A 27,645-nucleotide genomic window follows, 5' to 3' on the forward strand; every position below is an offset into this window, starting at 1 on the left:
TAAATGATTTTATTTTTTTTAAAATTCACCGACTTGAACCAAGTCTAGTGTACCACCGTCCAACGGTGCGTGTACCTTCCATCGAGGACGCCCTCACAGATGACATCGATATTATCGTTGAGTATAGTTGCATCGTACTTAGACCCCGGTGGTGGCAGTCTCTGGATGGGTGGGTACCCACGCTCGTTAGCAGAGTTTGAAATGTACCCCTTTTCCCAGAATTTTTCTCTGAAAAACACCCCCTTTTTTGGGAAAATCTGGGAGAAAATCACTGCGAAAAACATCCCCTTTTTTCCGATATCTGGGAAATTTTACCTGTTTGCCAAGACATTTGAATACCATAATTTACCAATTTCAAAGCAAGTGTGCTGACTTACAATCACCTTCACGATGTGATGTACGGTTCTCCCGGGACGGTTCTGGATCATGGCTTGGGGGACCGCTGCTGGGAAAGCGTCTTGGGAGAAGAACCAGACCTATTCTCGGAGGGTGATCTGAAAAAGTCCCCTTTTTCTCGATTTCACGGACCTAGATGTCTCCGTGATGTCCGACGAAAATCACCACCTTTTCCGCGAAATTTCTAACGAGCGTGCGTACCCGGCTGCTCCGAGACTGTGACCACCGGGACTTAGACTTGGTTCAAGTCAATGATTTGTGAATATTTGAATGGGGTGAACGCGATAATTTGTGTTCTGTTTTCATGTGAACGCGTGAGTAGGGTGAACACTATACAGGAAGTTTCCCCCGAAATCGATATTATCGTTGAGTATAGTTGCATCGTACTTAGACTTGGTTCAAGTCTGTGATTTGTGAATGATTGAGTGGGGTGAACGCGATAATTTGTGTTCTGTTTCAAGTGAACGCGATGAGTGGGGTGAACGCTATACAGGAAGTTTCTCCCGGAATCCGGCAGAGACTAACTAACTACTGCCCAGACTCAAAGGTAACGCCTTCAATTAATCGCAAGGAAAACCTGGCCTAGGCTGCCAAAGTCCAAATAGGTTTGTATGAAGTAGGAGAGACACAAGATAAACTATTGCAAAATTTTTTTTTAGAAATTCACCGACTTGAACCAAGTCTACATCGTACTCAACGTTCAGTCAGCGCATTTTGAGCAACACGAAGGTACAGATAAGTCAGTGGGTAAGTTGCAGTCTTTCCAGAATCTGATGACTTGTGCATCTTTACGTGTATTTTTTGACTTCATGGTGATTTTTACAAAATGTATTGTCATTGCTTGGTGTTTGAATATTGTGACTCAAACACTGATCATGCAAAAAATGAAATAAAAACATCAGTGTTCAAAATATAATTTTCAAACAATTGAAACACCCCTTGGATTGCACCTTCTCATATCAATTTCTGAAAATTTTTGATATGAGAGGGGGACCCCTCTTGTGCTCTCCCCTGGGGTGTTCTAACAGTTTTACTCAATAAAAACATTAAAAACACTTCTCAGATTACACCAGACTGCATCATTGCACACATCAATTTCTCAAAATTTTCCACGCATACATGTATCGGTATTAACTTTTCTAAGTTGGGGAGGGGGGGGGGGTCAGTCAGAATTTCTGAGTTAGAGAAGGGGGTACTCAAATTTATCATGGTTGGCAATGGGGGTTACTCGATATTCCTCCGACCCCCGGCCGCAAATAATGACGGCTCCCTAAAATAAAAGATCGACAGAAAACTGAAAACAAATCCTCGTGACGAAACAGTACGACCAAATACTAATATTATTGACGCAAAGGGTGATTTGCTCATTCAGTCTTTCCACCTGTAAAATCTCCTTTATTGAAATTTCCATCGTCGTAAACCACGCGCTCCTTTGCGGCAACAGCTTGGCGCTACCAACAAAGATGTTTGCATAGGTCCGCGGAGCGGAAATTATACTCTGGCTCGCGAGAATGGAAATTTTGGGCATTGGAGAGATCCGGCAGAATTTCAAGAAGCGTGTACACGTTTGTGTGAAGACCGGTGAGGTAAGCTCCAGCTTACCAACTGTCGCCCTGTACCCATGTACACCTGCATAAAATTACCATAGTGATCAGTCAAAAGGTACCAATCACCAGGAACACGAGTGGAACTAATTTGGGATAATTGGATGGTGAAGTAATGTCGATTTCATCTACAAATGTAGCCTCATCTGCTTTTCTTTTTACGTTACACACTTGTTTTTATAAATAATTTGTAATGTTGCAACATTCAACTATAGGGAACCTAACATTTTTGGAAAATTTGAAAAATATGAAGATCCAATTATCCCAAATTAGTTCCAATTGTTTTCAGGGGCGGCGCTGTTACGTCGCAGTTTGTCAGTTACTCGGATCGTTCGAGGAAATTGCCCACTTTACGAACTCGACAGGTGGTTGTATGAAACATTTTGGACAAGACAGCTGATTGCCATTTACTGTCGTGACCAATGATAGATCACCCGAGAAATTACGATATGATTACAAACAATGAACTGACTCCCGGTGCTAAAGTTTCTTACCAGATTCTCGATAGACTTGCCCACTCGCGGAGGGACTGTGGTGTAAGGGAGTCGTCATTATTTACGGCCTGGGGGTAGTCGGAGGAATTTCATCGGCAAATCCGAAATTTCGAGTGATCCTCCCCCCTCGCCAACCATGATGAATTTGAGTAACCTCCCTCTCTACGTCTGAAATTTTGACTGACCCCCCCCAACTTAGAAAAGTTAAATACCAATACATGTATTTGTAAAATTTACAAAATACAGCAACAGTAAAGACCTTTCAAATCCTGATGTACTCTGCTAGATTGTCATCAGTTATGTCATGACGGTTGAAAAAGGTGAAACCATCAAAATGAAATTCAAAGTCACAACAAAATAAAGATATACAAGCTCACGCTATAACCAGTATCTAACCATAAATAACAGAGTTTTCACTAGGATATCTGACTGGGCAGAGTTTGAAAGTACATGGGGAGAACACGCGAGAGGCTGAAGGTAAAAGTGTCTGAGAGGGTTTTCCCCTATCTTGCATGGAAAATGTTGAGATATTGGTGTGCGCATTGGTGCAGTCTGGTGCAATCTGAGAGGTGTTTTTAATTTGGTTTTTTTTTGGGTTTTTTTGCAAAGTGAAACTGTTAGAACACTCCAAGTGGGAGAGCACGAGAGGGGGTTCCCCCTCTCGTATTGAAACTTTTGAGAAATTGATGTGCGTAATGATGCAAACTGAAAGGTGTTTCAATTTATTTTGCACTCGGTAAAACTGTTTGAAAAAGACTTTGAACACTGATATTTTTTTACATTTTTTGCATGATCAGTGTTTGAGTCACAATATTCAACAACGAAACAATGACAATACATTTTGTGAAAAACAGTTCTCAGTTTGCCAGAGATTGAAGACAACTGGATATGCAGGAATGGAAAATCTGTGACCTTCTTGTGTCATTTCTCCAGCTGCTAGCTTCTAATGAAAGCCTGAATACTATATCTAACTATCAAAATGGTCATTGAACTGAGGTCAATTAAAACACGTGTTTCTGTGATAATAAAGGATTAATTCACAGTTCAGTTTTGTCCTTAGATCCCATGAAAATTTTGAGCAATTGATGTATGCAATGGTGCTGTGTAGTGCAATCTGAGAGGTGTTTTCAATTTGTCTTTTACCAGTAAAACTGTTAGGAGACCCAAGAGGGGAGAGCACGAGAGAGGGGTGTCCCACTCTCGCATCGAAAAGTTTGAGAAATGTGCAGTGGTGCAATCTGAGAGTTGTTTCAATTTATTTCGCGCAAAACATTGAGTACCCCCTTCTTCCTCTCCATATTTTGAGTGACCCCCTTGAAGTTTTCAATTTTTTGAGTGAACCCCCCCCCCCCCTTCACATTCCTCCGACCCCCAGGCAGTAAATAATGACAGCTCCCCAATAAAGCGTCTGACAATAAAGATATGCTGCTTGGGCGAACGTTAATGTTTATTCAGATGGTCTTTCACAATGTCTTACAGCAAAGACATTGGAACGGAAGACTGGGCCTATAATTCTAAATACCCCTACCCATCACCACTACGCTTAACATAAACATAGATGAGCTATTTCAGTAAGCTGTGTTCGGCAGCTACTGTCTACACCGAATAGAGTCGATGCGAATATAGTTTCAAGCATGCACATTAATCATATCATGAAGTGTTCTTTTATTGTATCAGGGTTCTTGTGTCCAGTCATCTAACAGTCCAGTGTCTGGTCAACGACAAGTGTTTAACACCAACCGATGTCCCAGAAATGATTGAAATTATCGGGGTTGGCAGCGTCGGTCGCGTTAGGCCAGTAGGTCCATGCGATAGCTTCATAGGGCTTAAGTTTCTCGCGAAGTTCAGCAACTTTGTCCGGCATTCGGCAGGCCAAATTCCTTTTCTCCAAGGGATCATCTGGGAATGAAAGCAAATATTTGTTCAACAGTTATATTTGTGTCATCGACCCATTGAAGATAGTATCTTGAAATGAAAAGTTGTATTGGTGTTGACTTTGTTCCTTCACTGTGCTTTGTGAGTTAAGTAAAATAGCCAACTGACCTGCGAGGTTGTACAAGAATACGTCCGTCCCTTCGTCTTCCGCCGGTGGCGGTATCACTGTTTGATTTATAGTATTCAGTGGTGGGTACCAACCGACTGTGGAAGCAACATACAATATCTAGAATTAATGGCCGTAAAATGCTGTGTAATTAATAAATATTGTGTTATAGTGACTTATTGTCTCAATCACCCAGTTCAGCAATCTCAAACCCCCTTCGTTCGTCTTTCTCCGCCTCTCTCTCTCTCTCTCTCTCTCTCTCTCTCTCTCTCTCTCTCTCTCTTTCTCTCCCCTTTCCATAGTAGGAAGAAATTTTAAACTAACATTTTCTTTTCAGCTCAGCCACTAACAATATGGTTTATTAGTTGATAATAATGGCTTGTTTTCTTTGTTAGATTTATTCATCTAACTCTTCCGTAACTTTTTATTTGCATTCTAGTGCCCTGTGTAATTTGCTGCTCCTATTATGTTTAGTGAGCCCCTGCTTTAAAACGGTTGCAACTAGCAACAAATAAATACTTACAATCTTTGTGAGTGTATGACAACGACGGTAATGGCTCTCTCTCTCTCTCTCTCTCCTCTCTCTCTCTCTCTCTCTCGCTCTCTCCTCCCTCTCTCTCTCTCTCTCTCTCTCTCTCTCTCTCTCTCTCTCTCTCTCTCTCTCTCTCTCTCTTCTTTCTATACTTACAATCTTTGAGGGTGTATGAGAACGACGGGAATCCTACCATGAGTTTGTAGTCACCGACTCTGAAAAGCGAAATAGAACGGATTTATCAGCTTCAGAGTAGGTCTTTGTGACAACTAGAACAATCGTGTATCTCATTTTAATGGTTTTCTACAGTATATGATGCGCAGTGACTTTAATAAAGCGGCACGTAATGTACTAAATGACCCTGCTTATTTAAGTTTTGACAAAGAGTGTAATGATGGCATACAGTTGTAAAAGGTTTAAAGACGGTTTCGACAGTGCTTTGGGGTAAACTTGGTCGGAAGAAGTAGCTCCTGCAATCAATGACAATCAATAATTTGTGATAACGCAGAATTGTTGTTCTTCCAACTTAGATAACATGGTTTATTCTCATCACATTACAGCCGTACCACCTTGATGGTGGGTTCACATATCTGCCTGCATTCAAGTTCGCACTAAATCTTACCAAAACATGTCGAAGCATTTACCACTGTGCACTAAACGATACATTCAGCTGTTCGCGTCCAACGTTGCATCAGAGGAATTTACAGGTGCTGGTTTCACTCACGACAACGGAGTCCTGCGGCAGCTAATTCCAGACTTCGTGTACACAGAAGTGATCATGGTGCACCCACATTGACAGCCTGACAGAACGACTTACCTGATTGCACTGACGTTTGCACCCAAAAAGTTATCTCTCGGCTGATCGGCAAATTCGGTGTCGACAACGATGAGGAATTCAGTGCGAGGAGATTCTGCACCCGTCGAAAATGCTTCCCAGACGTTTATCCCGTCAATTTCTGTCATTGAGATTTTGCATTTGTCGATTAGATAAGTAATACGCACCTCGAATTGAAAGACAAAGTTTTGATCAAACTTGAAACCATTCCATTTCGAACCAAGAACGAAAATATTTTTTAGGGTCTGTGTTTGTACTAGAGAAACAAGTTACCCAATATTTACGGGTACTTGAAATTCAAAATGGCCGCCATCCCTGTGTTAACTCAACGAACGAGGCAAATATATAATTTTCACAAAAACAAGAAGATGAAAACGTTAATCACTCCATTGGCTTCAAAATGGGCGTGGTATGGTATGGTACACCATAGACCAAAAAAAAGTATCGTAAGTGTTGTAGGGTCCGAATGTACGTCCCCGAGGCACAATTTGAAATTCATCCATTTTTAAGAAAAAAATTGTCATAATATATCTAAGAAACCATTACTGTGTCTTGGTTTCGTCCAGATCAAACATCATAGATTTGTCCAACTTTACATCATCAGCCATATCCATTACTTACTACTCACCCGAAGAAATTTTGTTTCGGTGTGCATCTAGAGAGGTGATTTATTAGACTTACGACTGGATTGAAAACACAATTGGCAAACATAAGAAGACCACCCCACTAGCATTTGTGCGTAATGTTCGCCGAAGGAAGATGGACATATACTTACTCCCAACTTCTCCTCCAACAACTCCTTTGACGAGGGTAGGATACATATCAGTGACATGGAACATGCTGAAAAACAGACAGAATGAGTATTTTAATAAAGCACCCACTCAATCAAGAAGACAAGAATATTGTTTACAGATAAACACCAAAGCCACGCACATAAATTTTCATCGCGAAACACTATGTTTACAACCTACCTACCAATGCATATAATACATAACAGTACATTTTTATAGCGTCTAGTTTCCATCAGGGATGCTCACTGGCGCTGAATAAAGTTAATCACAAAAGCTCCCTGTAAGAGGTATGTTTAATTTACTTAAAATTTTCCAGTGTTAAAGCAGATCAAATCTCATGGGGTATTGGTGCCATAAGAATGGAGCAGAGTACACGAATGACCGGTCTCCGTATGACCTAAGTTTTGTCCTAGTTGGCTGAGAACAGATTCTTGGAGTACCCCGAAATGCAGCATCTTGTTTGTCGACACTTTCCCATCAATGATAGCTGATTGGAATCGGTTGAAGAGGTAAGAATGAAACCACTGCAGGACTATGTCTTTAACGACAAGATCTAGTCTCTCCAGAACGATATTATGATCAATAGTGTCGAACGCAGCAGACAAGTCGAGTAAAACATGTATGACGGGTTGGCGTAAATTAAGTGACATTAGAATATCGTTGTGGACTTTGAGAAGTGCATATTTCCAAACTGTGGTACTTTCTGTATGCGGACTGAAGGGGTTCAAGTAGTGAATTGCTGGTGAGATTCTCATTGAGTTGATTTACAGCAACTTTTTCTGTCTCTTTGGATATGAATGGTAAATTAGAGGTTGATCTGTAGCTCTTGAGTATTTCAGAATCAAGTGAAGGGGTTTTCAGCAGTGGTGTTACTACTGCCGATTTCAATGACTCAGGTACTAACTATTCCATCATAGCAATAAATTGATGATGATTGTAACTGAAGGTAAGACACGGTTGAGAATCCCTTAGGTAAATTTGTTTGAATAGGGTCAAGATGACACGATTTAGATTCATTTGTGATTCACTGGCGTAATTTTCCTGACTTCTTCAACCATCGTTGGACTGGAGGAACCTAAAGTTGATGAGACTTGCTTATTGATGGGCAACGAATGGTTGTTTGGGTTGACCGTATTGAGTTTGATGCGAATGTTTAATATCTTCTACACAAAGTAATCGCTAAATGATTATCCGAGGTCATCATGTGTTGAGTAGGTTGAAAGTTGGTTTGACCTCTGCCAAGTTATGCTTGAAACCTACCTACCGAGCTACCTGCCTGCCTGCCTACCTACCTACCTTCCATCCTGCCTTCCTGCTACCTAGTTGGTAGGTAGGTAGACAGGTAGGTAGGCAATCAGGTAGGTAGGTTTCAAGCACAAATAGGCAGAGGTCAAACCAGCTTCCAACCTACTCAACAGCTGATATGCACCTACCTACCTACCCACATACCTATCAACATACATACATACTGTACATACCTACTTACTTACTTGCTTACGTACTTACACACATACATACATATACGTACATTCATATCCAGAAGCAACGACAATTTCAGTATAAACGACATTACCCCTCATGGGTGTATCCAGTCTTCTCTATGCCATAGCCGGAGACAAATCCTTGCAATCTTATTCCACCGTCGAAGTATGTACCCTTACTGCCTCTGTATGGATGATTGGAACATCCTTCGTGGGTGTTGCCCCCGTTCTAAACAATTTTGAGCCAGACACAGATATCGTCAGGAGGGGCTAAACGTTGACGAGGGGCATGGAGAACATTTGGGATGACCAGTGGTTGTGAAAATTGTACATGAATAAGAGGAGAGTAGAGACCTTTAAGTTTTCATGGTCGAATTGTAAGCTTAAGTAGAATGTGCCTCGAAGACAGGTATTCGGACTCTCAAACTTTTACAATATTCTTTTCGTCTGTCACTTGTTGGGGCAGATTTTGAAGCTTATGGAGTAAATAATGCTTAGCTTTGTTAAAATTGGGAATTTATTTTCCCGTAGAGATAACACAGGGATGACAGCCATTTTGAATTTCAAATATCGGTAAATATTTTGTAATTTGTTTCTCTAGTACCAAAGTTTGCACGGTGACCCCCGATTGTCATTCTTGATTTTGAGAGAGAATGGTTGAAAGTTTGCTTCAGGAAAGTTTGAGCAAATTGTTTAAATATTTCATTTTCGAGGTGAAAACTACCTTAAGGTAAGAAGAAAATGTCATGTTTATATAGATTATCAGTTCTGACATCTGACTGACAACGGGTCATTGTAAAATGAATAGGTTCTATTTCGATACAATTATGGAATATGCATGGGAAGCCTGTATTGGATATATAGACCCAGTTTAAAAGCATGACGGGGCTCATGTTTTACTAACAAGAGCTCGTTTGCTCTTTCCGTCGCGTTCAGCCATATACATGGTAACGATATCACTAAAAGGATATTATAAGTGGACCGTCCTTTGAACTGAGCGCTTGTGAGAAGAGAGAAACAATGTTTGATGACTTACATCGGAATGGAAGATAAATAAAGTGTTGTCCATCATTCCCTTTTTAGTCAGCGCGTCAACAATGTTGCCAACGATCGTATCCATGTAGGTAATTTGTCCTGCAAAATGCAAATGAAATGTTATTTTATCTTCTATCACTTTTACATATTAATCATCTGTCCGTCTATTTCTTTATTTATTTATGGTCGACAAATAAAGGAGGTTCCCATATTTAACAAGAGGGAGAAAGGCAGCTGTGGTGTATTCTTAAAGCTAACCCACCAGAGAGGCAGACAAGCAATGAGAATTACTGTGGCCGTTGTGTACGGTTTATTTGTCAAACAATACTTTTTCGGTTGTTTAAGTAATTACAAGTACATAAACGTTCAATGTGACTATCTTGTATATGTGACCAATGAGTACAAACGTGGAAGCTTTGGTCGGATGAAATGCGTCTTTACACCAAAAGCTTAAATAAGCATTTATGAATGCCGTATTCGGAAGTGGAAATCGTTGAAGCACCAAGAATTACACAGATTAAGTACAAAGAATAAGGCAGATTAAACTTGTACCGTAATAAATCCTTCGGTTTTCATCAAGAATACAAGGATACATGTCATAATACTCCTGTGGTACCTGCATCATAAATTGAAATCAAAATTGCCAATACGAATGACCCGATTTTTTTATATATCTGGTGTGAGCCCAGCTCAAATAAAACGACAAGGGCAAAGAAATAATCATAAAAGTAGGAATTTACAAACATTGTTTCAATATATTTGAGTATGTTAAAGCTGCGCAGTATTGGAAATACAAGTGAATCACTAAGTTTGATAACAAGGCAGGTACAAGCGCCCTCCATAGTCTTTAACTGATTTGAGTCACATGCCATCTTGTGACCGTGATTTCAAAATAGGAGTATGGAAAGTAAAATTTATCATGAACATGAATGGTGTGAGCCGCAGAGCAATGTCGCTTGCTTGAGCAAATGTAGACGAGACCGAAACCCATCAACGTTTGTGTAGGAAGCTTTAACTTCATTGTAACGGTCCTTGCATGGTCCCTCCAAGTAATTTTGTAAACATCGGGCGTACCGACCTCGGTCATTTCAGGCTTATGGTATATGAAGGACGCCTTATATGTTTACAAATACAGTGAAGTTTGATAACAAACGTATGTTCACTTTTTGCAAAATAAAGGAAAGCTCTTACGTTTCTTGGGGAGTGTGGCAACTGAAAGGCACAGTACTGGAACATTGGAATGGATGGATCATGATTGTTGATATTGGCGAGCATCTTCCTCTCAAACAATTCCTAAATGATTAAAGAAAAAATGCTTGATTCGTTACAAAAAGTTCATTCGTAAGATTGATAGTATTAGTAGAGTAGTTGGACACTATAGTAAAGATCGTTCAAGTACCCGGATAGAGACTGTAGACACAAAGAGGGAAGGAATTATGATTTATGACTGAGTACCTCATGGTTTCACAAGACATACATTAAAGTAGTATGCACCTAGAAAGTGAAAGATTTAGACTTTTGCTCAAACTTTCCTCAATGAAACTTTTTCAACCATTCTCTTACCAAATCAAGAATATTAATCAGTGGGTCACCGTGAAAGGTTATGTACTAGAGAACTTTGAGTATGAATGATAAAAAATTAATTTAAGTAAAAAACTTTACACTAAACACGATTGGAACTAATTTGGGATAATTGGATCTTTATAATTTTCAATTTTCTCAAAAGTATTAGGTGCTCTATCATTGAATGTTACAATATTACAAATTACTCATAATAAAACAGTGTGTATCTTAAAAAAAGAAAAGCAGATGAGATGATATTTGCAGATTAAATCGACATTACTTCACCATCCAATTATCCTAAATTAGTTCCAATCGTGTTACTCTATTCTGAAGTGTAATATTTCACATGAAATAAGAGTATACGACTATTTCATTTTGCATTATCTGTCCCCATTCTAAAATGATATGGGTTGAAAGACTGACACTAAAAGTCATTAAAAACATTATTAGCAAAATTAAAATGTCTCTTATTCAAAATGTAAGATTTTATTGCCAAACATAATAGGGGTTCTATATCATAGCATTTAAAAAACATAATGTGAAATAATAATGTGATAATGTGAAAGTTTCAGAAAATTAACTAAGCCAGAGTGAAGTTAAATTCTTTGGAAATCTTGAAATTGGGAGAATGGGAAGCCAGGAAATCGGGTGATTTGCATGCATTTGCATAAAGTAACACTTAAATTAACACTTATTTATCAGGCAACGTAGGACTGACTGACAAGCTAAAAGGTGAACCCAACGAATGTTTTAACAAATTAATTAAAATTGAATGAATACTTGCAAAAAAAGTGATTTTGAGCAAATATACGCCGTGTTGGGTACAGCGCCCCCTTCAAGGGAAACAAGCTGTAGTACAGATAACACTTTCGGTATCTTGAATCAACATATAGTATATTATTTCATTCTCTTTCCTTAGTTATTTTGACTATTATATTTTTTGCAATGTCATCGTTGGCAAATGAATTATAGTCGGTACCAAAGAATTTAATCATCAACAACGTTTGCTTTTGCATACGCAACTGAACAGAGAAACTGAACAGTAGGTATTTCGACAGGAACAGCCACTTTACTTTTCAAAGAGAAAACAGAAATCATTTGAAATAGGCAGGAGCTACAGATAACGAAGCTATAAATTTGCAGTTGTCAAATAGAAGTTGTCCCGTTGTGAACCCATACAAACAGTGTCAAATAAGAACTGCGATTTTCTAGAATGCGCCTCGGGAACAGATATTCGGACTCTCAAACTTTTACAATACAATTTTGGTCCACCACTTGTGGGGGCTGATTCTAAATCTGATGGAGTAATAACAGTTTTCACCAGCTTAATTTTGTGAAAGTCGGGAATTTTATTTTCCCCCATAAAGATAACACAGGGATGGCGGCCATTTTGAATTTCAAGGGTCGATTAAAATATTGGGTAACTAAATTTTGCACGGTGACCTCTGATTTTATCCTTAATTTCCAAAAGGAATGGTTTCCTTGAGAAAAGTTTGAGCAATATTAATGGTTTCAGTCTTTCTCGAGGTGAGCAATGGTTTCAGTCTTTCTTGAGGCGCGAACTATCTTAACGCACATAATTTCTTCCTAACATATCGGCGTCTATTGTGGAGCCTCTATGTCCAAGCAAGAGACGTCAAGCGGAGAGTGTTTTATTAATAAGAGCCGACTCCCCGAAAAAAGAAAGAAATAAAAGTCTGGATGCTTACGGAAGTGTAAACACAGGCATCTTCGGGACCGTCTACTGGTTTGCCATCATCGTGCAAGTCAAATCCAAACATTGTAATGTTCTTTCTCTTTGGACCTAAGGGGAAAGCAATTTCGAGATTTTGAATGTGAGAGTTGCGGACAGTAGATGTTTAATACCACAGCAACAGTTGCTTTCATAGATTTGCTGGTAGTCAACTCATTTAGCAGTTGTCAAATAATATGGAGTTATTACTAGTTAGATTTCAGTGACACCTTAGATGGTACTAGTCAGATATTATGGTAATTGTAGTCTTAAAATAAAGTATTAAAGAGAAGCGGCGTAAACGGCTATTTAGAATAATGGCGGTTGTCAGACTTGAGGGCGATATTGTGGCATGCAGACGGGAGTGATGGCGGTCGTCACCATACAGTTGTAGCCTGTAGTGAACGTGATGATACAGTTGAAGAAGATTGTATAATTGTCGGTAGTTGTCGGATGTCGAGGATACATTTCAGTTTAGGGCCACCGGCGCTTTGCTGAACGGGGTGGACAAGATGGTCAAATCGTTGTGGCGTTTGCAGACACGTGTGCGGCATCCTGTTAAAGTACACGATGTCAAAACATGCGGAAAATCATAAGCACATTCAATATACCTTTAGCGCCTACGAAAGGTGTCGTTAAATCTTCATTGACAATCGGAAACGTCGACCAACCTATGTAATATTTTCCCCCTCGCCCAATTGCCTGCTGTCTTTGAAATTTTCTAGACAAAAATGAGCATCAACTGTCAGTTAATGGAATACAAGAACTTAGTTCTTACCGACTTCTGAAGTGGTGTGGGAATAGTAGTAAGCGCCTCCTTGGTAGAATCCATAGTAGTGATCAAATCCACGCATTTCTCCCGTCGGTATGAATGACTCATTACAGAATCCCTGATGCCATCTGGTAAAGAGAAGTCATTTATCGGTATCCTTAAGACCAAAAAGTCATAGCATATCTTTGAGTTATGTTCAACAGATTTATTTCACGTGTACAGTGGACAGACGTAAATGGCACATCAAACTCGCCCTGTAAATCACAACGTTTAAAGGGCTACAGTCGTCGGAACCGGGCTCAAAGGTCGTATGGGACCCACACGACCAATGTAAACATTGTATACCCCAGGTACGATGCTGATTGATAAAAGTTAAAAGATGGCTGTCAATCTACATCGTATAATTTAAATGTTGCAGCTATATAATGATAAGGTGAATGTAGATATCGTACACGAAATACATTGTTTGTAAACAAAAACTCGCACAGGCGCAGTTCCGACGACTGTTTCCCTTTATTCCTATCTTGCTTGGATGCTTATGAATATATCAAAAAATTAAACAAATAAAGGCTTACGGTAGTAATATATTTCAGCAAAGTTTAAGAAAGCGGTCTCGGTTAGACTTTGTTAAATACAATAGTAATGAAGGGTATATAATATTAACTTTGACATTACCCCTTGTATGTTTCGATGATAATTTACTTTGACGTTACCCTTTGTAAGTTTCGAGGAGCATGTTGGGGAACAAAAACTGAACAGATTCTAGGTTTTTCTTTAACAGTGTCAGGCAATCGTGCTGCAATGCAATGCGAATGGCATTCTACTTTATGTACAGTTTGTGCGAAAGACCAGGATAGCAAACAATTGAGGTAGCATATGAACTGATGACAGGTAAATACTGGCATCAAGAGCGTCGTGAGAAAAATGGATGATTGATTTAATGTAGACTAATGTTTTATAAATATATGTACACTCAAATGTTCAGTCTGTTACATACTTTCCGACTCCATATGTTGCATAGCCGTTGTCCTTCAGTCTCTTCGGTAAATATGGTATGGTTGTGGGCACACCGTGGGGGATGTTACCCATGAATACTACATGCTATGTACGAAAAGAACATGGGTTGAAAATAAGGTATAGATGATGAAACCCTACTGAGAATACTACCATCCTACTCTGATACCTTCTCCCAACACGTTTTACGTAAGCCTATGTTTTATAGTGTTTTGAAATTTCATTATGTTTGCAATGGTCTTGTATAGAAGAAAATCTCTAACTTCAAATGACGTTTTGCTTTTTAATGCGGCACCTCGTAACACTTTAGCATGAGCAAAACAAACAACAGAATCACCGAACAGGACAATATGAGCAACGTTTCGGTAGCGCAAGACGAGGTAAGACTAGTAAGACCATTTGATTTATAAAGAACACTGGTCTAGTTAGTTTGTCGTGTATTTGTTGAGGTGACTCCAGGTTTACTATACTGAATCATAAGGGAACGCACTGTATGCAAAGCTGACAAAAAGTTACACAACTTCTTTCTGTGATATTTCACAAGTCAGCTCAATTTGGACGTCCATCTAACGTGACACGGGGAGTACGGGAAAAGAAAACCTCAAAGGCTGATCAAGAAGTTTTCTAGTTTTGACAGCAGAGTCTTATGAACCAGCGATGAATGAGACTATGTACCTGTGAGCCAATGCTGGAAGCGTACCTTCCGGTCAGCAATGAAGCACGGGTCCTGGAATCGCAAAACAATGCGGTACGGAAAATGATAAAAAGTAAGTGTGAATCAAACTTTGACGTGCAGTATCTTCCGTGTGTCAAAATCTTGCAAGTACCGAATATTTTACAAATTAATTTAATGCATAGATCTTTAAAATCTACAGACTACCTGTAAAGCTTCGTTTCGATCAGTGAGAAAGATATTAAATTAAAAATGAACTCAAGCACTCAGTACTCACGGACTGCATGCGGACATGCCGTATAAGTTTTTCAAGATGACGCCTTTATCAGCAAGAACTTGCAGGTTTGGGGTTAGGATGGTTTTGTCTTGCCAACTGACGTCATTGTATCCTAGCCGTATCAAAGAAAACACAGGTTTGAATATTTGTTGCAATCGATCAGGGTTATGGCAACGATTTGCATGTTACTACATACAGCAAGGACATAAAGATAGACATGAAGAGTAAGAGTGAGTTACTGCAGAACAGGCAGAGACTGTGGGGAATGAGAGAGGGATAGAGAGAGACATCGACAGACAGGCAGACGGACAGAGACAAAAATACTGACAGATAAAAATACACCGCAGTCAGGCAGACAGAGGCAGAGGCGGATAGACAGACAGACGGACACACAGAGACAAAAATACAGATATACATAAATACAGAGTCAGGCAGATAGAGACAGAGGCAGATAGAGATTAGGGAGGAAAACAAAATAATGACAAAGGAAAAGAATGACATCGAGAAAATCACAAAAATTACCCGAAATGGAAAGACTGAGACAAAAGAGAAGAGACCGGATAAAAAGTTACAGAAATTACAAATTGTGGAGAAAAGTGAGAAAAAACAAACAGATAATTGAGCCACTGCTGAAACTACAAGTTTAATGGTTGTCACATTTTCAATTCTTGTCTGAAAAAAATATTTCCACTTACCTAAATCGTCAGCAAGCAGGTATATGATATGGGGTTTATCGCACAAGCCTAGACATTAGAAGAAAACGATATTTTCAACCCTTTTTTTATGAGTGACGTGGACAAAAGAGATGTTAATACAAATGTTTCAACTTAAAGGCAATATAAACGATTTTCGAAACAAACATTACCCAAGACGACGACAGTCAACTAAATTATTCTTACATTGTTGAATGCTGACGGACAACAGAAAGACCAGTATCACCCGCATGGTGGACTTTCTCCGACGGTGTGTGGAATAAGGTCTACTGGGGGAAACACAAAACAAGGTTGAATCAAAAATGGTTTGAAAAATCCCCAACTGCATAATTAATCATTCTTGTGGAATTAAGTTTCCATAGAATCTGTCAGCAAAGGGATTTCTACCATAAGTGAACTTTGAAGTACAATCCAAGGCATTGACGGCACTTATTAAACATGCACCTCGTCCGATCAATGCCGTATCTTCTATTATATCATACCAGTATATTGACAGCGCAAATGCAGCGATCTGATTGGTCGAGACGTGAAAAGAACCGTGGTACATTGGCGATATACCACGGCTGGCATACGCACGAGCTCTCAGCTTGAGCAAAAAGCCCTCTTTGACGTTCCATGCCAGAATTTCAATATACTGTTATGATATAATAGCAATAAATCACACCCAGCGACGGTATACGAGATTTTGATAGCGAGTGCATATATGAAGCGAACTGGTCAAAATCTCGTGATATACCGTCGCTGGGTGTTCTTTCTTGCTTAATTTACAGACGAATTAGCCCTGTGCTATCATTTGAAAAAACAAAAACAAAACAACGTGTAATCCTCAAGTAAGTTTGATTTTAACATATTTGAGTGTAAGAGCGATAGTCTTAGTTTTTTTCAAAACGTGTCAGCTGAAGTCATCATAGAACTAAAAAACCGGATTTCCGAACGAGAGACTTTCCAAAGTCGACAGTTTCTCTTTGCTCACGCGTACATACCTTCCGTTAGCCTGTGAAGCAGCGAAGGGCAACTGACAATGGTCTACCTACCTGACGTTGAATCTTCTCTGTGGGTTCTGAGTTCCCGGAGGAGCTGTGCCGATCTCCTACCGCGACCGCTGTTTAAGAACGATCCAGAATCAACTTATTTGCATAAAGTCTGCACAGCTCTGCACTTTCTAATTTTTGCTATGATTTGCATACATGTTTCGACTTCCCACGCACTGTAAAACGCTGGTAGGTCAAAGACATAGTACGTTCGTGCTCGAGAAGGAGTCGCCTTCTGTCTGAGCGATCTTCACTAAAGTGGCCATAAAGACAGGCCCTTCAAAACCATGCAATCTAATGAACTGCCCTTCATATTATACAAAAACCAAATTTGAACTTCTGAAAGTGTTCAGATAATTTTAAAGTGGATTAACCTGGCGCATTCTAAATTTATGAGGGAATTTTTTATTTCATTTGTGGCAAGGTATCTTTTCAGCATTCTGAAATATAAAAGTTACCAACTTTTCATCGTTTCGAGGATCGTATAACTGTGAAAATTACGAACTTCTGCGAGGCTCAGAAATTTAAAAAGAAATGCGACAATCACGTGGAATGACGCTTATGACGCCATTGTAGGTGTGTGATAAAACCAACCGAAAACTATTGATTTATGTCTTGAATTTTTACACCACTTTTATTTCGCCCAATGCGAATTAGGAACACAGAATTTAACGATGCTGCAACGTTTTTTGCGTCTTGTATTCATCGTCTAGGAATCCTTGTAAAAATAAGGCACGACAGATATCTAAAATGTCAAATGTAAACCCTAGCAATTAATTAACATATTGCACTAGTCAAGTGTTTGAAACCTTATTACAAGTAGACGGGAAAGGTTTACCGTTGACATTCAATTTAAATGATGCACTTGTCCGATACAAGAAATATGACGACAGGTGACAAGACAAGTAAATATTGTATTTGGTGTTGCTTTATACCATGACGTCAATATGCATGTTTCATTTATTTACCTTTTTTATTTATTCATGAGTTTGCCAGTGGAGTTTGGTCATGTTCATCGTTTGATGACTTTTCATCAAAAGACATCCAACGGCATATGTATATGTGTATAACTCGATATGCAGTCGCATACGTTAGTTTTTCTCAGTATTTGCCTCACAGTCGTTGAGAACTCACGTTTTATTCAACCCTCACAATGGTGTAACGAACGTGTCTGACATTTAAATTTCTCACTTGTTTATCATCTTTATGGAGTTATGTTTGCAAGACTCACATTTTCATCGTTCAGACACACTGAAGCCAGAAAAAAAATCGACGGCAAAATCTACATGCGAAGCAAATACAAGCAGTTTCAGATGCGTCAACGATGGTCGTGGCACAATCTTACATAACAAAGGCATGCTGTGATGTCTGACTATCAAATTGAAGTGACGTCTCTGAAACCGAGCGTCGTACAATACAATGAGCCGCTTTATCAGCGAAACCAGAAAATCCATTTTTGACAGATTTATTGCGAGTCTTGTGTTTTAAAAATATGCACAACAAATTAGCTCTAGGAACGGAACAAATGATGGTACACCGTTTATTGGATGATGCCCCTCCCACGTTCTTTTCACTACCTTTCCTGCCTCATACCACCATCGAAGTTAGTGCCATGATAATTAAGCAATAGCCTCCCCCAGCAGGCAGGAACGGCGAGTATCGTATGGAGAGAATTGTACCATAAGGACAGTTAAAAAGTCCGTCCGCAGGGGTGGGGCGGGGTTTTCGGTGTCTTTGTCTCAGCACAGTTAGGCTGCGTTCACAAATAACGATTGGGGGGGCTGGAGGAATCACGATGGGGGGGGGCTGGAGGAATCTCGATTGAAATCTTATTTTTTTTCAGATCCCCCCTAAGTACCCTAAAAAAATTTCAAATGCCCCCCTCTATATGGTCAAATTTTTCAAGTCCCCCCAACTATCACAGGCCCGCATATTTGTAAAGGATGTGAGCGCAGAAAAAATAAACATGTATTGCACCGTTCTGCTCACAGGTGTTCAACAATACCTGTATTAGCACTTTGAACAGTCATATTCCAAAGGCAAGTTCTTGAAACGCATCAGTGAATTTTTTAGATTTATTGGTCTAAAAGCCAACTTGAGTTAATCCAACTCTGGCCAGGTCAATTGCTCCTGCTGAAGAGCACACAAAATGACAATCATGAGAGAGTAGGCAAATTGTGAATTCTGGCTAAATGCCATATTGCACAGTGACCTACCGAAAATTTGTTTCATTACTACAACACATATATGAATTAGATGCTACTCAAAATTTACAATACTGGAAGGTTAAAATATTCCATCAAATAAATGTTTTAATCTCTGAAATTTTGGGTGTAATAATTGCAAATTTGGTTAAAAATAAATAATTCCATTTGGTCACATATTTTTTCTTTTAGTTTTTACTGTTCAAAGTTTTACTTCTGTCATTTTATAACAAGAATGTGAAAATTTAGAAAATCAAGCATGGTGACCCATCTTTTTTCTTTAATATTTAATGATTCTCATATGCCAGAATTCAAAATTTCTATGTGTTCTTCCATGTGTTGCTCTCTGGCCTGATCTTGTATACAAGTATGTTTCGCTGTCATGAGCATCATTTGACCCAAACTCTTCTTCAACTACCATGTACATCAGAGTTAGAGCTATCTCTGTCACTGTTCAGGTATGCAGTGACAGTGACACTGCAGTAGCAGAGCATTAATGATAGTGACACTACCCATAGGCAGTAGCTGTATTAACTTTGATAATTTTGGCAATATTTTTGTTCAGTTTTACAACTGTGTTCTTGTTGTACTCCCTACAGCATGTTGAATTGTCTAGCATTCAGCTTGCTATCACAGCCTATGTATGTGTACCATGCATTTGTATCACTGACAACTGACTGTCAGTCTGGACTCCAATTAAATTATCACCAAATACATATTTATATTTATATATACAGGCTTTGTCGACAAACTAAATATTGTGTGTTTGAGCATGCTGTAGGGAGATAGCAAGAAACTGTAGTTGTTATATTGCATAGAAATATTGCAGAAATCATTAACAGTTGCAGCTTCTGCTCTGTTACTAGGCTCAAGTTTGTTTTTTTACAAATCACACATTTAGATTTTTTCGAGATAAAAGTCATGAAATGTGACAAAATGGTTCGAGATTTCGTTTAATTATTACTAACATTACAACATTTTGATGACATAAAAAATGGTACTCATTTTTCATTAAATTACCTACAAAAACTTGGAATAGGAAAACGTAAAACACAAAAGGGAACCAAAAATTTTCAAGTCCCCCCTCTGTTACCCCCAAAGTTTTCGAATCCCCCCTGAATTCCTCCAGCCCTCCCCCTGACCGGTTTTTGTGAAAGCAGCCTTACAACGGTTGACTATAATATATTTTGCCAATAAAGATTGTGATTCTACCAACCCCTTTGTGTCTTGGTCTTATACTAGCACTGCTTTTGCCAAGATTTCTTCACTGTGTCATGTATTTGTCCTTTGACAATCTCAAGCAAAGTTTTATCACTGTGTTGCGTCTATTATCTGATGCCTTTGATTGCCTAATGCGCCAAAGTAAGCAAGGGTAAGTTACTAATATTTGGACACTATCACCAGATTATGATTGAATTAACTTTCACAAAGTCAACAACACCAAACTAGCTAAATCTTTGCTTTTATAAGTGTTTGACAATGGATATCAATATACTTGATTAGAATGGGGCGTTTGAAAGTGAAGATGTGGACAACAAACATGATATTGGAATAATTTACTTCTCATGGTAGGCTATGGGTAAACTATTAAATATTTTCCCTAACGTTACTCATTATATCTGTGCATTTATATGTAAATTTTGGTAAATATTGACTTTTAGGCTGTAATTAGTTTCTCGGTAAACAATTAATATTGCTCTCTGTACAATTTCAAGCCAACTATAAATGAAGGCAAACGTTACAGCTATTGTCCCTTTTACGATCGCATAAAAAGGTTTGGAAACAGGATGACTTTACTCACCTGTCAAGAAAACTGAACGCAATTACCATAATTATGTAAAAGGACATAAGCTGTACTTTTTGGCTATTCATGTATGTTTTGTTCTGTGGATCAACTGCAGTTTCTCGGTTTACTCCCCACAGCATGAATAACATTATTCTGTTTAGCAAATAGTCTGTATATGCATGTGTAAAGACAGTATTTATTGTTATCGATGACAAATGAATTCCACTGAGAACTTAAATTCAATTTTAAACAATAACAATACTGACTGCACACGTCAGGGAGTAGAACAAGAAGCTGCAGTGCGTGCACAAATCCTGTGTACAGTAGTTGTGATGCAGCGTGTTCGCCGAGTCCAAGCCCGGCAGCGATGGCCACTCGCCTCTGCTAGCCGACGTGTACTGCAGTAATATTGTGTACCATGATTCAAATTGAATAAATAAGTCATATAGACATTCTTCATATCATATATGATTATTATCCCGAAAATGTGCCAAGCACCCGTGGTATAGGGCACGGTCCCTCACAAACTACCGTGTACCAGGATACCATGTAGGTTTTCGATAGCACACATGCACTAAACCAGGCTTTTTAGGCATAGCAGTGCAGACCTATTGTCGAAAGCCGTAAACCGATATAAATCGTTGTTGGTGTATGAAGTAATTGTGCGACGAAACATTGCAATATTAAAAAGAAAAGGTGAAAAAGCAAAATTGAAAAGAAAATCAGCAATATACTACCGCAATAAAAGAATATTTAACCAAACACAAAATCATAAAATTTAATCCCGCCATCGCGAGTAAACAGAAGAAATAAAATCCTAAATACGCTCAGAAACTTGCAAATTACGGCGAGTGAATACCATTTCTATACAATATAGGCCTGATGTCCAGATTATTTTGTCTAGTGAGCATCTGGTCTTGAAAGTCAAATATGAGAAAATGGTTGAAAGTTCATTTCCGATACCAAGACTGAATGAAATGGCATTTGACAAGATTATCCATCAGCTTAGGGATGTGTCAGTTTCTTCAGCCGGGAGGGGGGAGATGGATTCATCGGGGTCACCCTGTTTTTGACTTTGGTGATGGGTCACCTTTTTGTTAATTGCTCAATAGAGTGTGATATTTGGATGTTTGCAAATTGAAAGTCTGTTTTGCAAAGCATCATGCCAACTGCACAAATTGTACCATTCAGTCACAATTTTCAACGCGTCCTTCGGGCGCATAACTTTATTATATCAGAGATATGTATTATCGGAGATAGCTGGATGTTTGCAAATTGAAAGTCTGTTTTGCAAAGCACCATGCCAGCCACAAATTGCATCATTCAGTTACAGTTTTCAGCGCGGCCTTCGGGCGCATAACTTTAATATATCACAGATACATACATAAGAGATATCTCGATGTTTGTAAATTGAAAGTCTGTTTTGCAAAGCGTACTATCATTATGAAATCTGCAGTTCAGCTACAAAGCATGACAAATACTTGATTCTTTTACTGTTTTCTACATGAGAACTATGTATGAGAAAGCAACATGCAATAATATTTCACAATACATAGATACATATTTTAGAAAGAGAAAAATGACAAGGTTTTTTATTCATTCTCGCTGTTTCAACTATTTTTCTTTCTGTCACAGGTTTTCAAATAACGTGTTTATTATTGAGTAAAATTATCGTTAACAAAAGGCAGTTTTTATCATTGTTAGCTTAGCTTTTACGGTTCCAGTGATAAAAGAAAAGGTCCTCTCAGACACTATGCTCATCACATTTGGCTCCAACTTAGCTCTCTTGGGCTTCTCAAAGGATGTGATTCGAAAAAAGCCAAGTTTTCTTTGCTCCTGTCCATTGTTTTGGTATAGGCCTGATTGTACTTTGTTAATACTGCCGTATGTTGTGGGTTCGAATCCCATTGAAAACTAGCCGTATTGATAGTGATATAGTTTCCTTCATAAAGTTTCTGAACCTGTCATTAAAAAGGTAACAGGGAAAACCAAAATTCATGTTCGATACCTTGGAAGCTAGACTAGTACAAGGACAACTATTGAATGACAGGTTTAGAGAAATGAAATAATGCATTGTCTCTGAAAACAAACTTTTATACCTAAATTATAATGAAAACACAGAATTAAATTATTCCTTTAAGGAAGAGTAGCTGTAATTTATGACAATACATCTTCTTTGTTTTTTTTGTTCAATATCAACTACAGTGTCATGTACTCTCTGAACCTTTTTACTCCCATTTTCCCCTGTAGAGGTCCACCATGATCATGGTGAAAGGATAAAAGGTATAGTGCATATTCCCAGTGTTAAGTTTGTTGAAATAGCCTGCAAATGTATAGCCAAAAAAAGGAATGTTCACCCCAAGGGACTGGTCAGTTATATATAAATTATATTCCACGTTTTGTTTTACTTTTGTCGCGCTGGGGATGTCACTTTGTTTTCGACATTTGGAATAGGGGTCAACCTGTTTTAAAAATTTGGAATAGGGGTCACCCACTTTTTGACGTTGGCAAAATATAGTCCACCGTCCCCTCCCCAGGCTGAAGAAACTGACCAGACCGTAAATAACAAGCGACCTAACGGCCGATATAGCTCTGCTGTGTTTATGTAGAGAATAACTATTTTTGACACATGTTGATGAAGAAGGTGGAAATTTTGATAGCTCATTTCAATGGCCAGAAAAAAGTGGCTAAAATAGCAAAAATACACACTTGAAGATTTCATCATAATTTGAATATATCACATTGGATCATCCCTGAGAACATTTCAACCAAAGCTATCTGATGAGTAGTTTTTTGAGAATGAAATTTTCTGACCAAAAATGGCAAAAATTGCCCCAAAAATAAAATGCAGATTTCACCATAATTTCAATATATCATATATTAAAATAATCCTTTGGAACTTGTATACCAAATATCAAAGCTATCGACTCGCAGTTTTTGAGAAATACATTTTTTGACCAAAAATAGCAAAAATTGCCCCAAAAATAGGAACCTGTAGGAACCTGTTTACTAAATTTCAAAGCTATCAGATAAGTAGTTTTGGAAGTACACATTTTTTGACCAAAATGACAAAAATTGCCATAAAAATACAAAATTACAGATTTCATCAGAAATTCAATATATTTTACTATGTTCATCTGTTGAAATCTGTATACCAAATTTCAAAGCTATTAGGCCAGTACGTTTTGAGATACACATTTTTTGACCAAAAATGGCAAATATTGCCCCAAAAATTCAAAATTCCAGATTTCATCATTATTTCAATAAATGTTATTTAGTTCTTCTATAGAAACCTCATATACCAAATTTCAAAGCTATCAGATGAGTAGTTTTGGAAATACACATTTTTTGACCAAAAATGGCAAAAAATGCCCCAAAAATACAAAATTACAGATTTCATTAGAAATTCAATAGATATTACTTAGTTCATCTGTAGAAACTTTTATACCAAATTTCAAAGCTATCAGACCAGTACTCTTTGAGAAAAATGGCAAAAATCAACCTATTTGATAAGCTCCGCGTCGCTGACAGCGGAGCTAAACATTAATGTACTGGCAATTTATTTCCCTTTAATGATACTGATTACTGGACCTATATGTCTATTTTATACATATGTATGCTATGTTGACAAACTGAAGTCTGGGCATAGAGAATAAAAATCATGAAAAATTGTCAAAAGATACAGCCGGCCAACTGTCCCTTTCTTTTGTAAATATACTGGTATTAAGCTTTACCCGCAAATAAGGAAAAACGGATTTACGTGAGCCAAGCATGGGTGGGCTCTGATGGCTTGCAACAGTCTAATTACCAACTGAAGTTTTTGATTTACTGCTTTTCTCTCTTTGATATCAATGATTGACATCCATTTATGTACAACAGTTCTGGACATCTGGTTATGCCTAGATGGTGTGAAATTCATTCACAGCTCATTCACAATACTGTATTCACATTATGAAATTGAAAATTTGAAATATATATATATATATATATATATATATATATATATATATATCATATATATATATATATATATATATATATATATATATATATATATATACATATATATGTGTATGTGTCTGTGTTTATTTTTATATTTCACCCTTTGTCTTACCTTTGCCTCGGGGGTCACCTTGTTTTCTAAAGTTGGAATAGGGGGTCACTCTGTTATGGAAAGTTGGAACAGGGGGATCAGCCACTTTTTGATGTCTCCGTGGCCGAAGAAACTAACCAGCCCCTTAGTACACAGCAATTCAAACTATATCATGATCGACTGACTAAAACTCTATAATTTAAGTCTAAATAAAACAATAAACAGCATGCAGCCTGTTGTTTGTGTAAGATTACTAACGACGGACAAAAAGTTGCAGCAAGTGCTGCCGACTCAAAGACACTCGCGGTATGTGTATATTGACCAGCTTCATTTTTTTAGGCGAAAATGTTGACGTCGTTGAATTTTTATACAAAATTGAGCGGCACACGTAAAACATTCGGGAAAATGTACAGATTTGATCATCATAATAAACACGACATCGGAGCAGTGGTACCCTGACATTCGTAGGCGTAGTTTTTCTCGGCGGATGTATTACGTGAAGCTGTTCACATGGTAAACGATAGAAAGACATTAGCATCTGGTACTCAGAGAATCCAATTATTCATAGGAATTGCATGGTGTGTGTATACATTGTCCGGTTCGTATAGATGTATTACATCAAGGGTAGAGAAAACATTTCCCGCAGTCTTTTAACTGTGAAGGAGTATATTACCGTAATAAAACACTAAACATAATGTTCAACATCCGGGACATTTGATGGGAGATATATTGTATGGTGTCGAAGAGGCTTTCACGGACACTTTGTTTCGTTTTATGTATCTCATATCCTTTTTACGAGCTTCACGAACACCGTCTAGAGCTCGAAAACATTTCAAGTATGAAGAGTTTCCCTAATGTAAGTTTGAAGGATTCTTGAAAAGAATCAGCGTCGACGGAGCTATGTTCTATATGGTGGATAAACCGTTATGTCCCCAACACTGTCTTTGATGTACGATTTTAGAATCTTTCTTAAAATATATGGCTTTAGCACATTTTATCCAACAATGAGGAGATATGGAAGGCTGGAATGCTGCAGGGTAAAGGCCCGGATCAAAAATAAACTATCAGAATATGACGCGGCAGGAAGCGAAGGGAATCAATTTTAGGATCCAATACCACGCAGACTTTGTAAGATAAATATCTACTGTGAAACAGATATTTACATAACAATAAAGATAAAGGTCACCCAAATGTATATTTTCTAAATACGGCTTAAAAGCCAGTTACAGCAACAATATGGAAACTAATGCAAACTAATTGAAACTGATGCAAATTAAAAACGGATGCAGACTTTAACGTTATTCCAGAAGAATGTGGAACAGAGTACTAAACAATTTATTTCGTATAAAATTGTATCGTCTTCATGTATAAGATTTTTACACAGTGAAAAATGTTCAAATGTGCTCGAATGTATGTATACATTGTAGTTTATTATACACACGAGTGGAACGCCATACGATGCATATTTTTACATTGACAAATGCATCAATACAGTTTTCGGTATTTAACACTTCCTGATTCCTGCAATGTTCCGTCTTCAACACGGGATTGAGGATTGAGGCTTCTCAATAAAGGCTCCTGTATGACCTAACATCGTGAAGTATATCCAAAGTTGGTAAGGTTTTTCTTATTTGAAAATATGTGTATCGTTAATGGACGAACATGTAGGCTGTTACTCAGCAAGTGATTGTATCTTTTGACAAGGGACAAAAAAGTGGAAGCTAATAACGAGAAATCACCACTCTTTTTTATTTTCTGTTTTTGTTTTTGTTTTTCAATAAAAGTGCCATCGCCAGTTATCATTTTCACGGTTTTTTTTCGCTAACGCAATGGCAAAAGTGTTGAACCTTAATATTTCATAAATACGAGTTTTGGCATTGCCCCTTTGTGCCCGCATTTTCACTAATACAATCCTACTTTAATATTTGTAAAGGCTACCGTTTTCTAGTTTGTTTGCTTAACTGTTTACGGCCAAAGATAGAACAAAAAATTGCATGAGGAGATTTCCCGGCACAGATCGTGTACCTACGTTGATTCGCCATCGCGGAAAATTTCCGCCATGTGAAATTATCGCCCCAGTCGTCAACCCTTGATTAAAGAAACTACCGATCAGTTTGAACAACATGACCGACATGAGTGACAGTCCAAGCCGCGCGTTCCGACGTGATTGACATCTTCTGTCCGTGCCTTATCAAGCATAGACCCTCCGCACACTGAGCAGTTGCGACAAACATTATCGCGCCCACGAAGTTCAGCATGCAGGTCCCATCTGCTCCAATTGGAGAGACTTGACTGGTGTCCTAACGTCATTTTTGAAAACATTAGTTATGCTTGATAGTTTGCTTTGAGCAACATATGCATGCAGGTCTGATAGATCTAGACATGATGTTTACTGTAACCGTTTTGTAGGCAGTGGTGGTCCTGAAAGGTCGTTTTGTTTTGTCCGATCATGGAGGTAGTAGTATACCTCCATAGTCCGATTGACGCCTTCAGTCAGTACCTGACCGAAACAGGGCGGATTTTATGATCACTCCACACATTTATTGTCCTTACAGCCTTGCCGACAGACATTTTTACT

At 38.3% G+C, this 27,645-nt stretch overlaps 1 protein-coding gene and 1 long non-coding RNA gene across 3 annotated transcripts in view; both read right to left on the reverse strand.

The window, feature by feature from the left end:
- Nucleotides 1-4,084: 4,084 nt before the first annotated feature.
- Nucleotides 4,085-27,645, reverse strand: part of LOC139147039 (arylsulfatase B-like) — a 53,218-nt gene continuing 29,657 nt past the window's right edge. The window contains exons 10-17 of the mRNA XM_070717891.1: nt 9,762-9,825; nt 9,211-9,308; nt 8,267-8,403; nt 6,678-6,742; nt 5,885-6,023; nt 5,224-5,282; nt 4,538-4,633; nt 4,085-4,393 (exon numbers count right to left, since the gene is read on the reverse strand). Coding sequence (XP_070573992.1) covers nt 4,224-4,393; nt 4,538-4,633; nt 5,224-5,282; nt 5,885-6,023; nt 6,678-6,742; nt 8,267-8,403; nt 9,211-9,308; nt 9,762-9,825 — 828 coding nt within the window. The 3' untranslated portion in view covers nt 4,085-4,223. The remainder of the gene's footprint in view (nt 4,394-4,537; nt 4,634-5,223; nt 5,283-5,884; nt 6,024-6,677; nt 6,743-8,266; nt 8,404-9,210; nt 9,309-9,761; nt 9,826-27,645) is intronic.
- On the reverse strand, nt 15,935-17,066 carry LOC139148703 (uncharacterized). 2 transcript variants are annotated; one of them, XR_011555974.1, is made up of 3 exons: nt 16,988-17,066; nt 16,140-16,219; nt 15,935-15,983 (listed from the first exon to the last, which is right to left on the reverse strand). It is a non-coding gene; the product is annotated as an uncharacterized lncRNA (long non-coding RNA). The 2 variants fall into 2 exon arrangements; XR_011555975.1 differs by having other exon boundaries at nt 16,140-16,222; nt 16,988-17,064.

Source organism: Ptychodera flava, chromosome 13 (assembly GCF_041260155.1).
Source record: "Ptychodera flava strain L36383 chromosome 13, AS_Pfla_20210202, whole genome shotgun sequence".
Taxonomy (NCBI): Eukaryota; Metazoa; Hemichordata; class Enteropneusta; family Ptychoderidae; genus Ptychodera; species Ptychodera flava.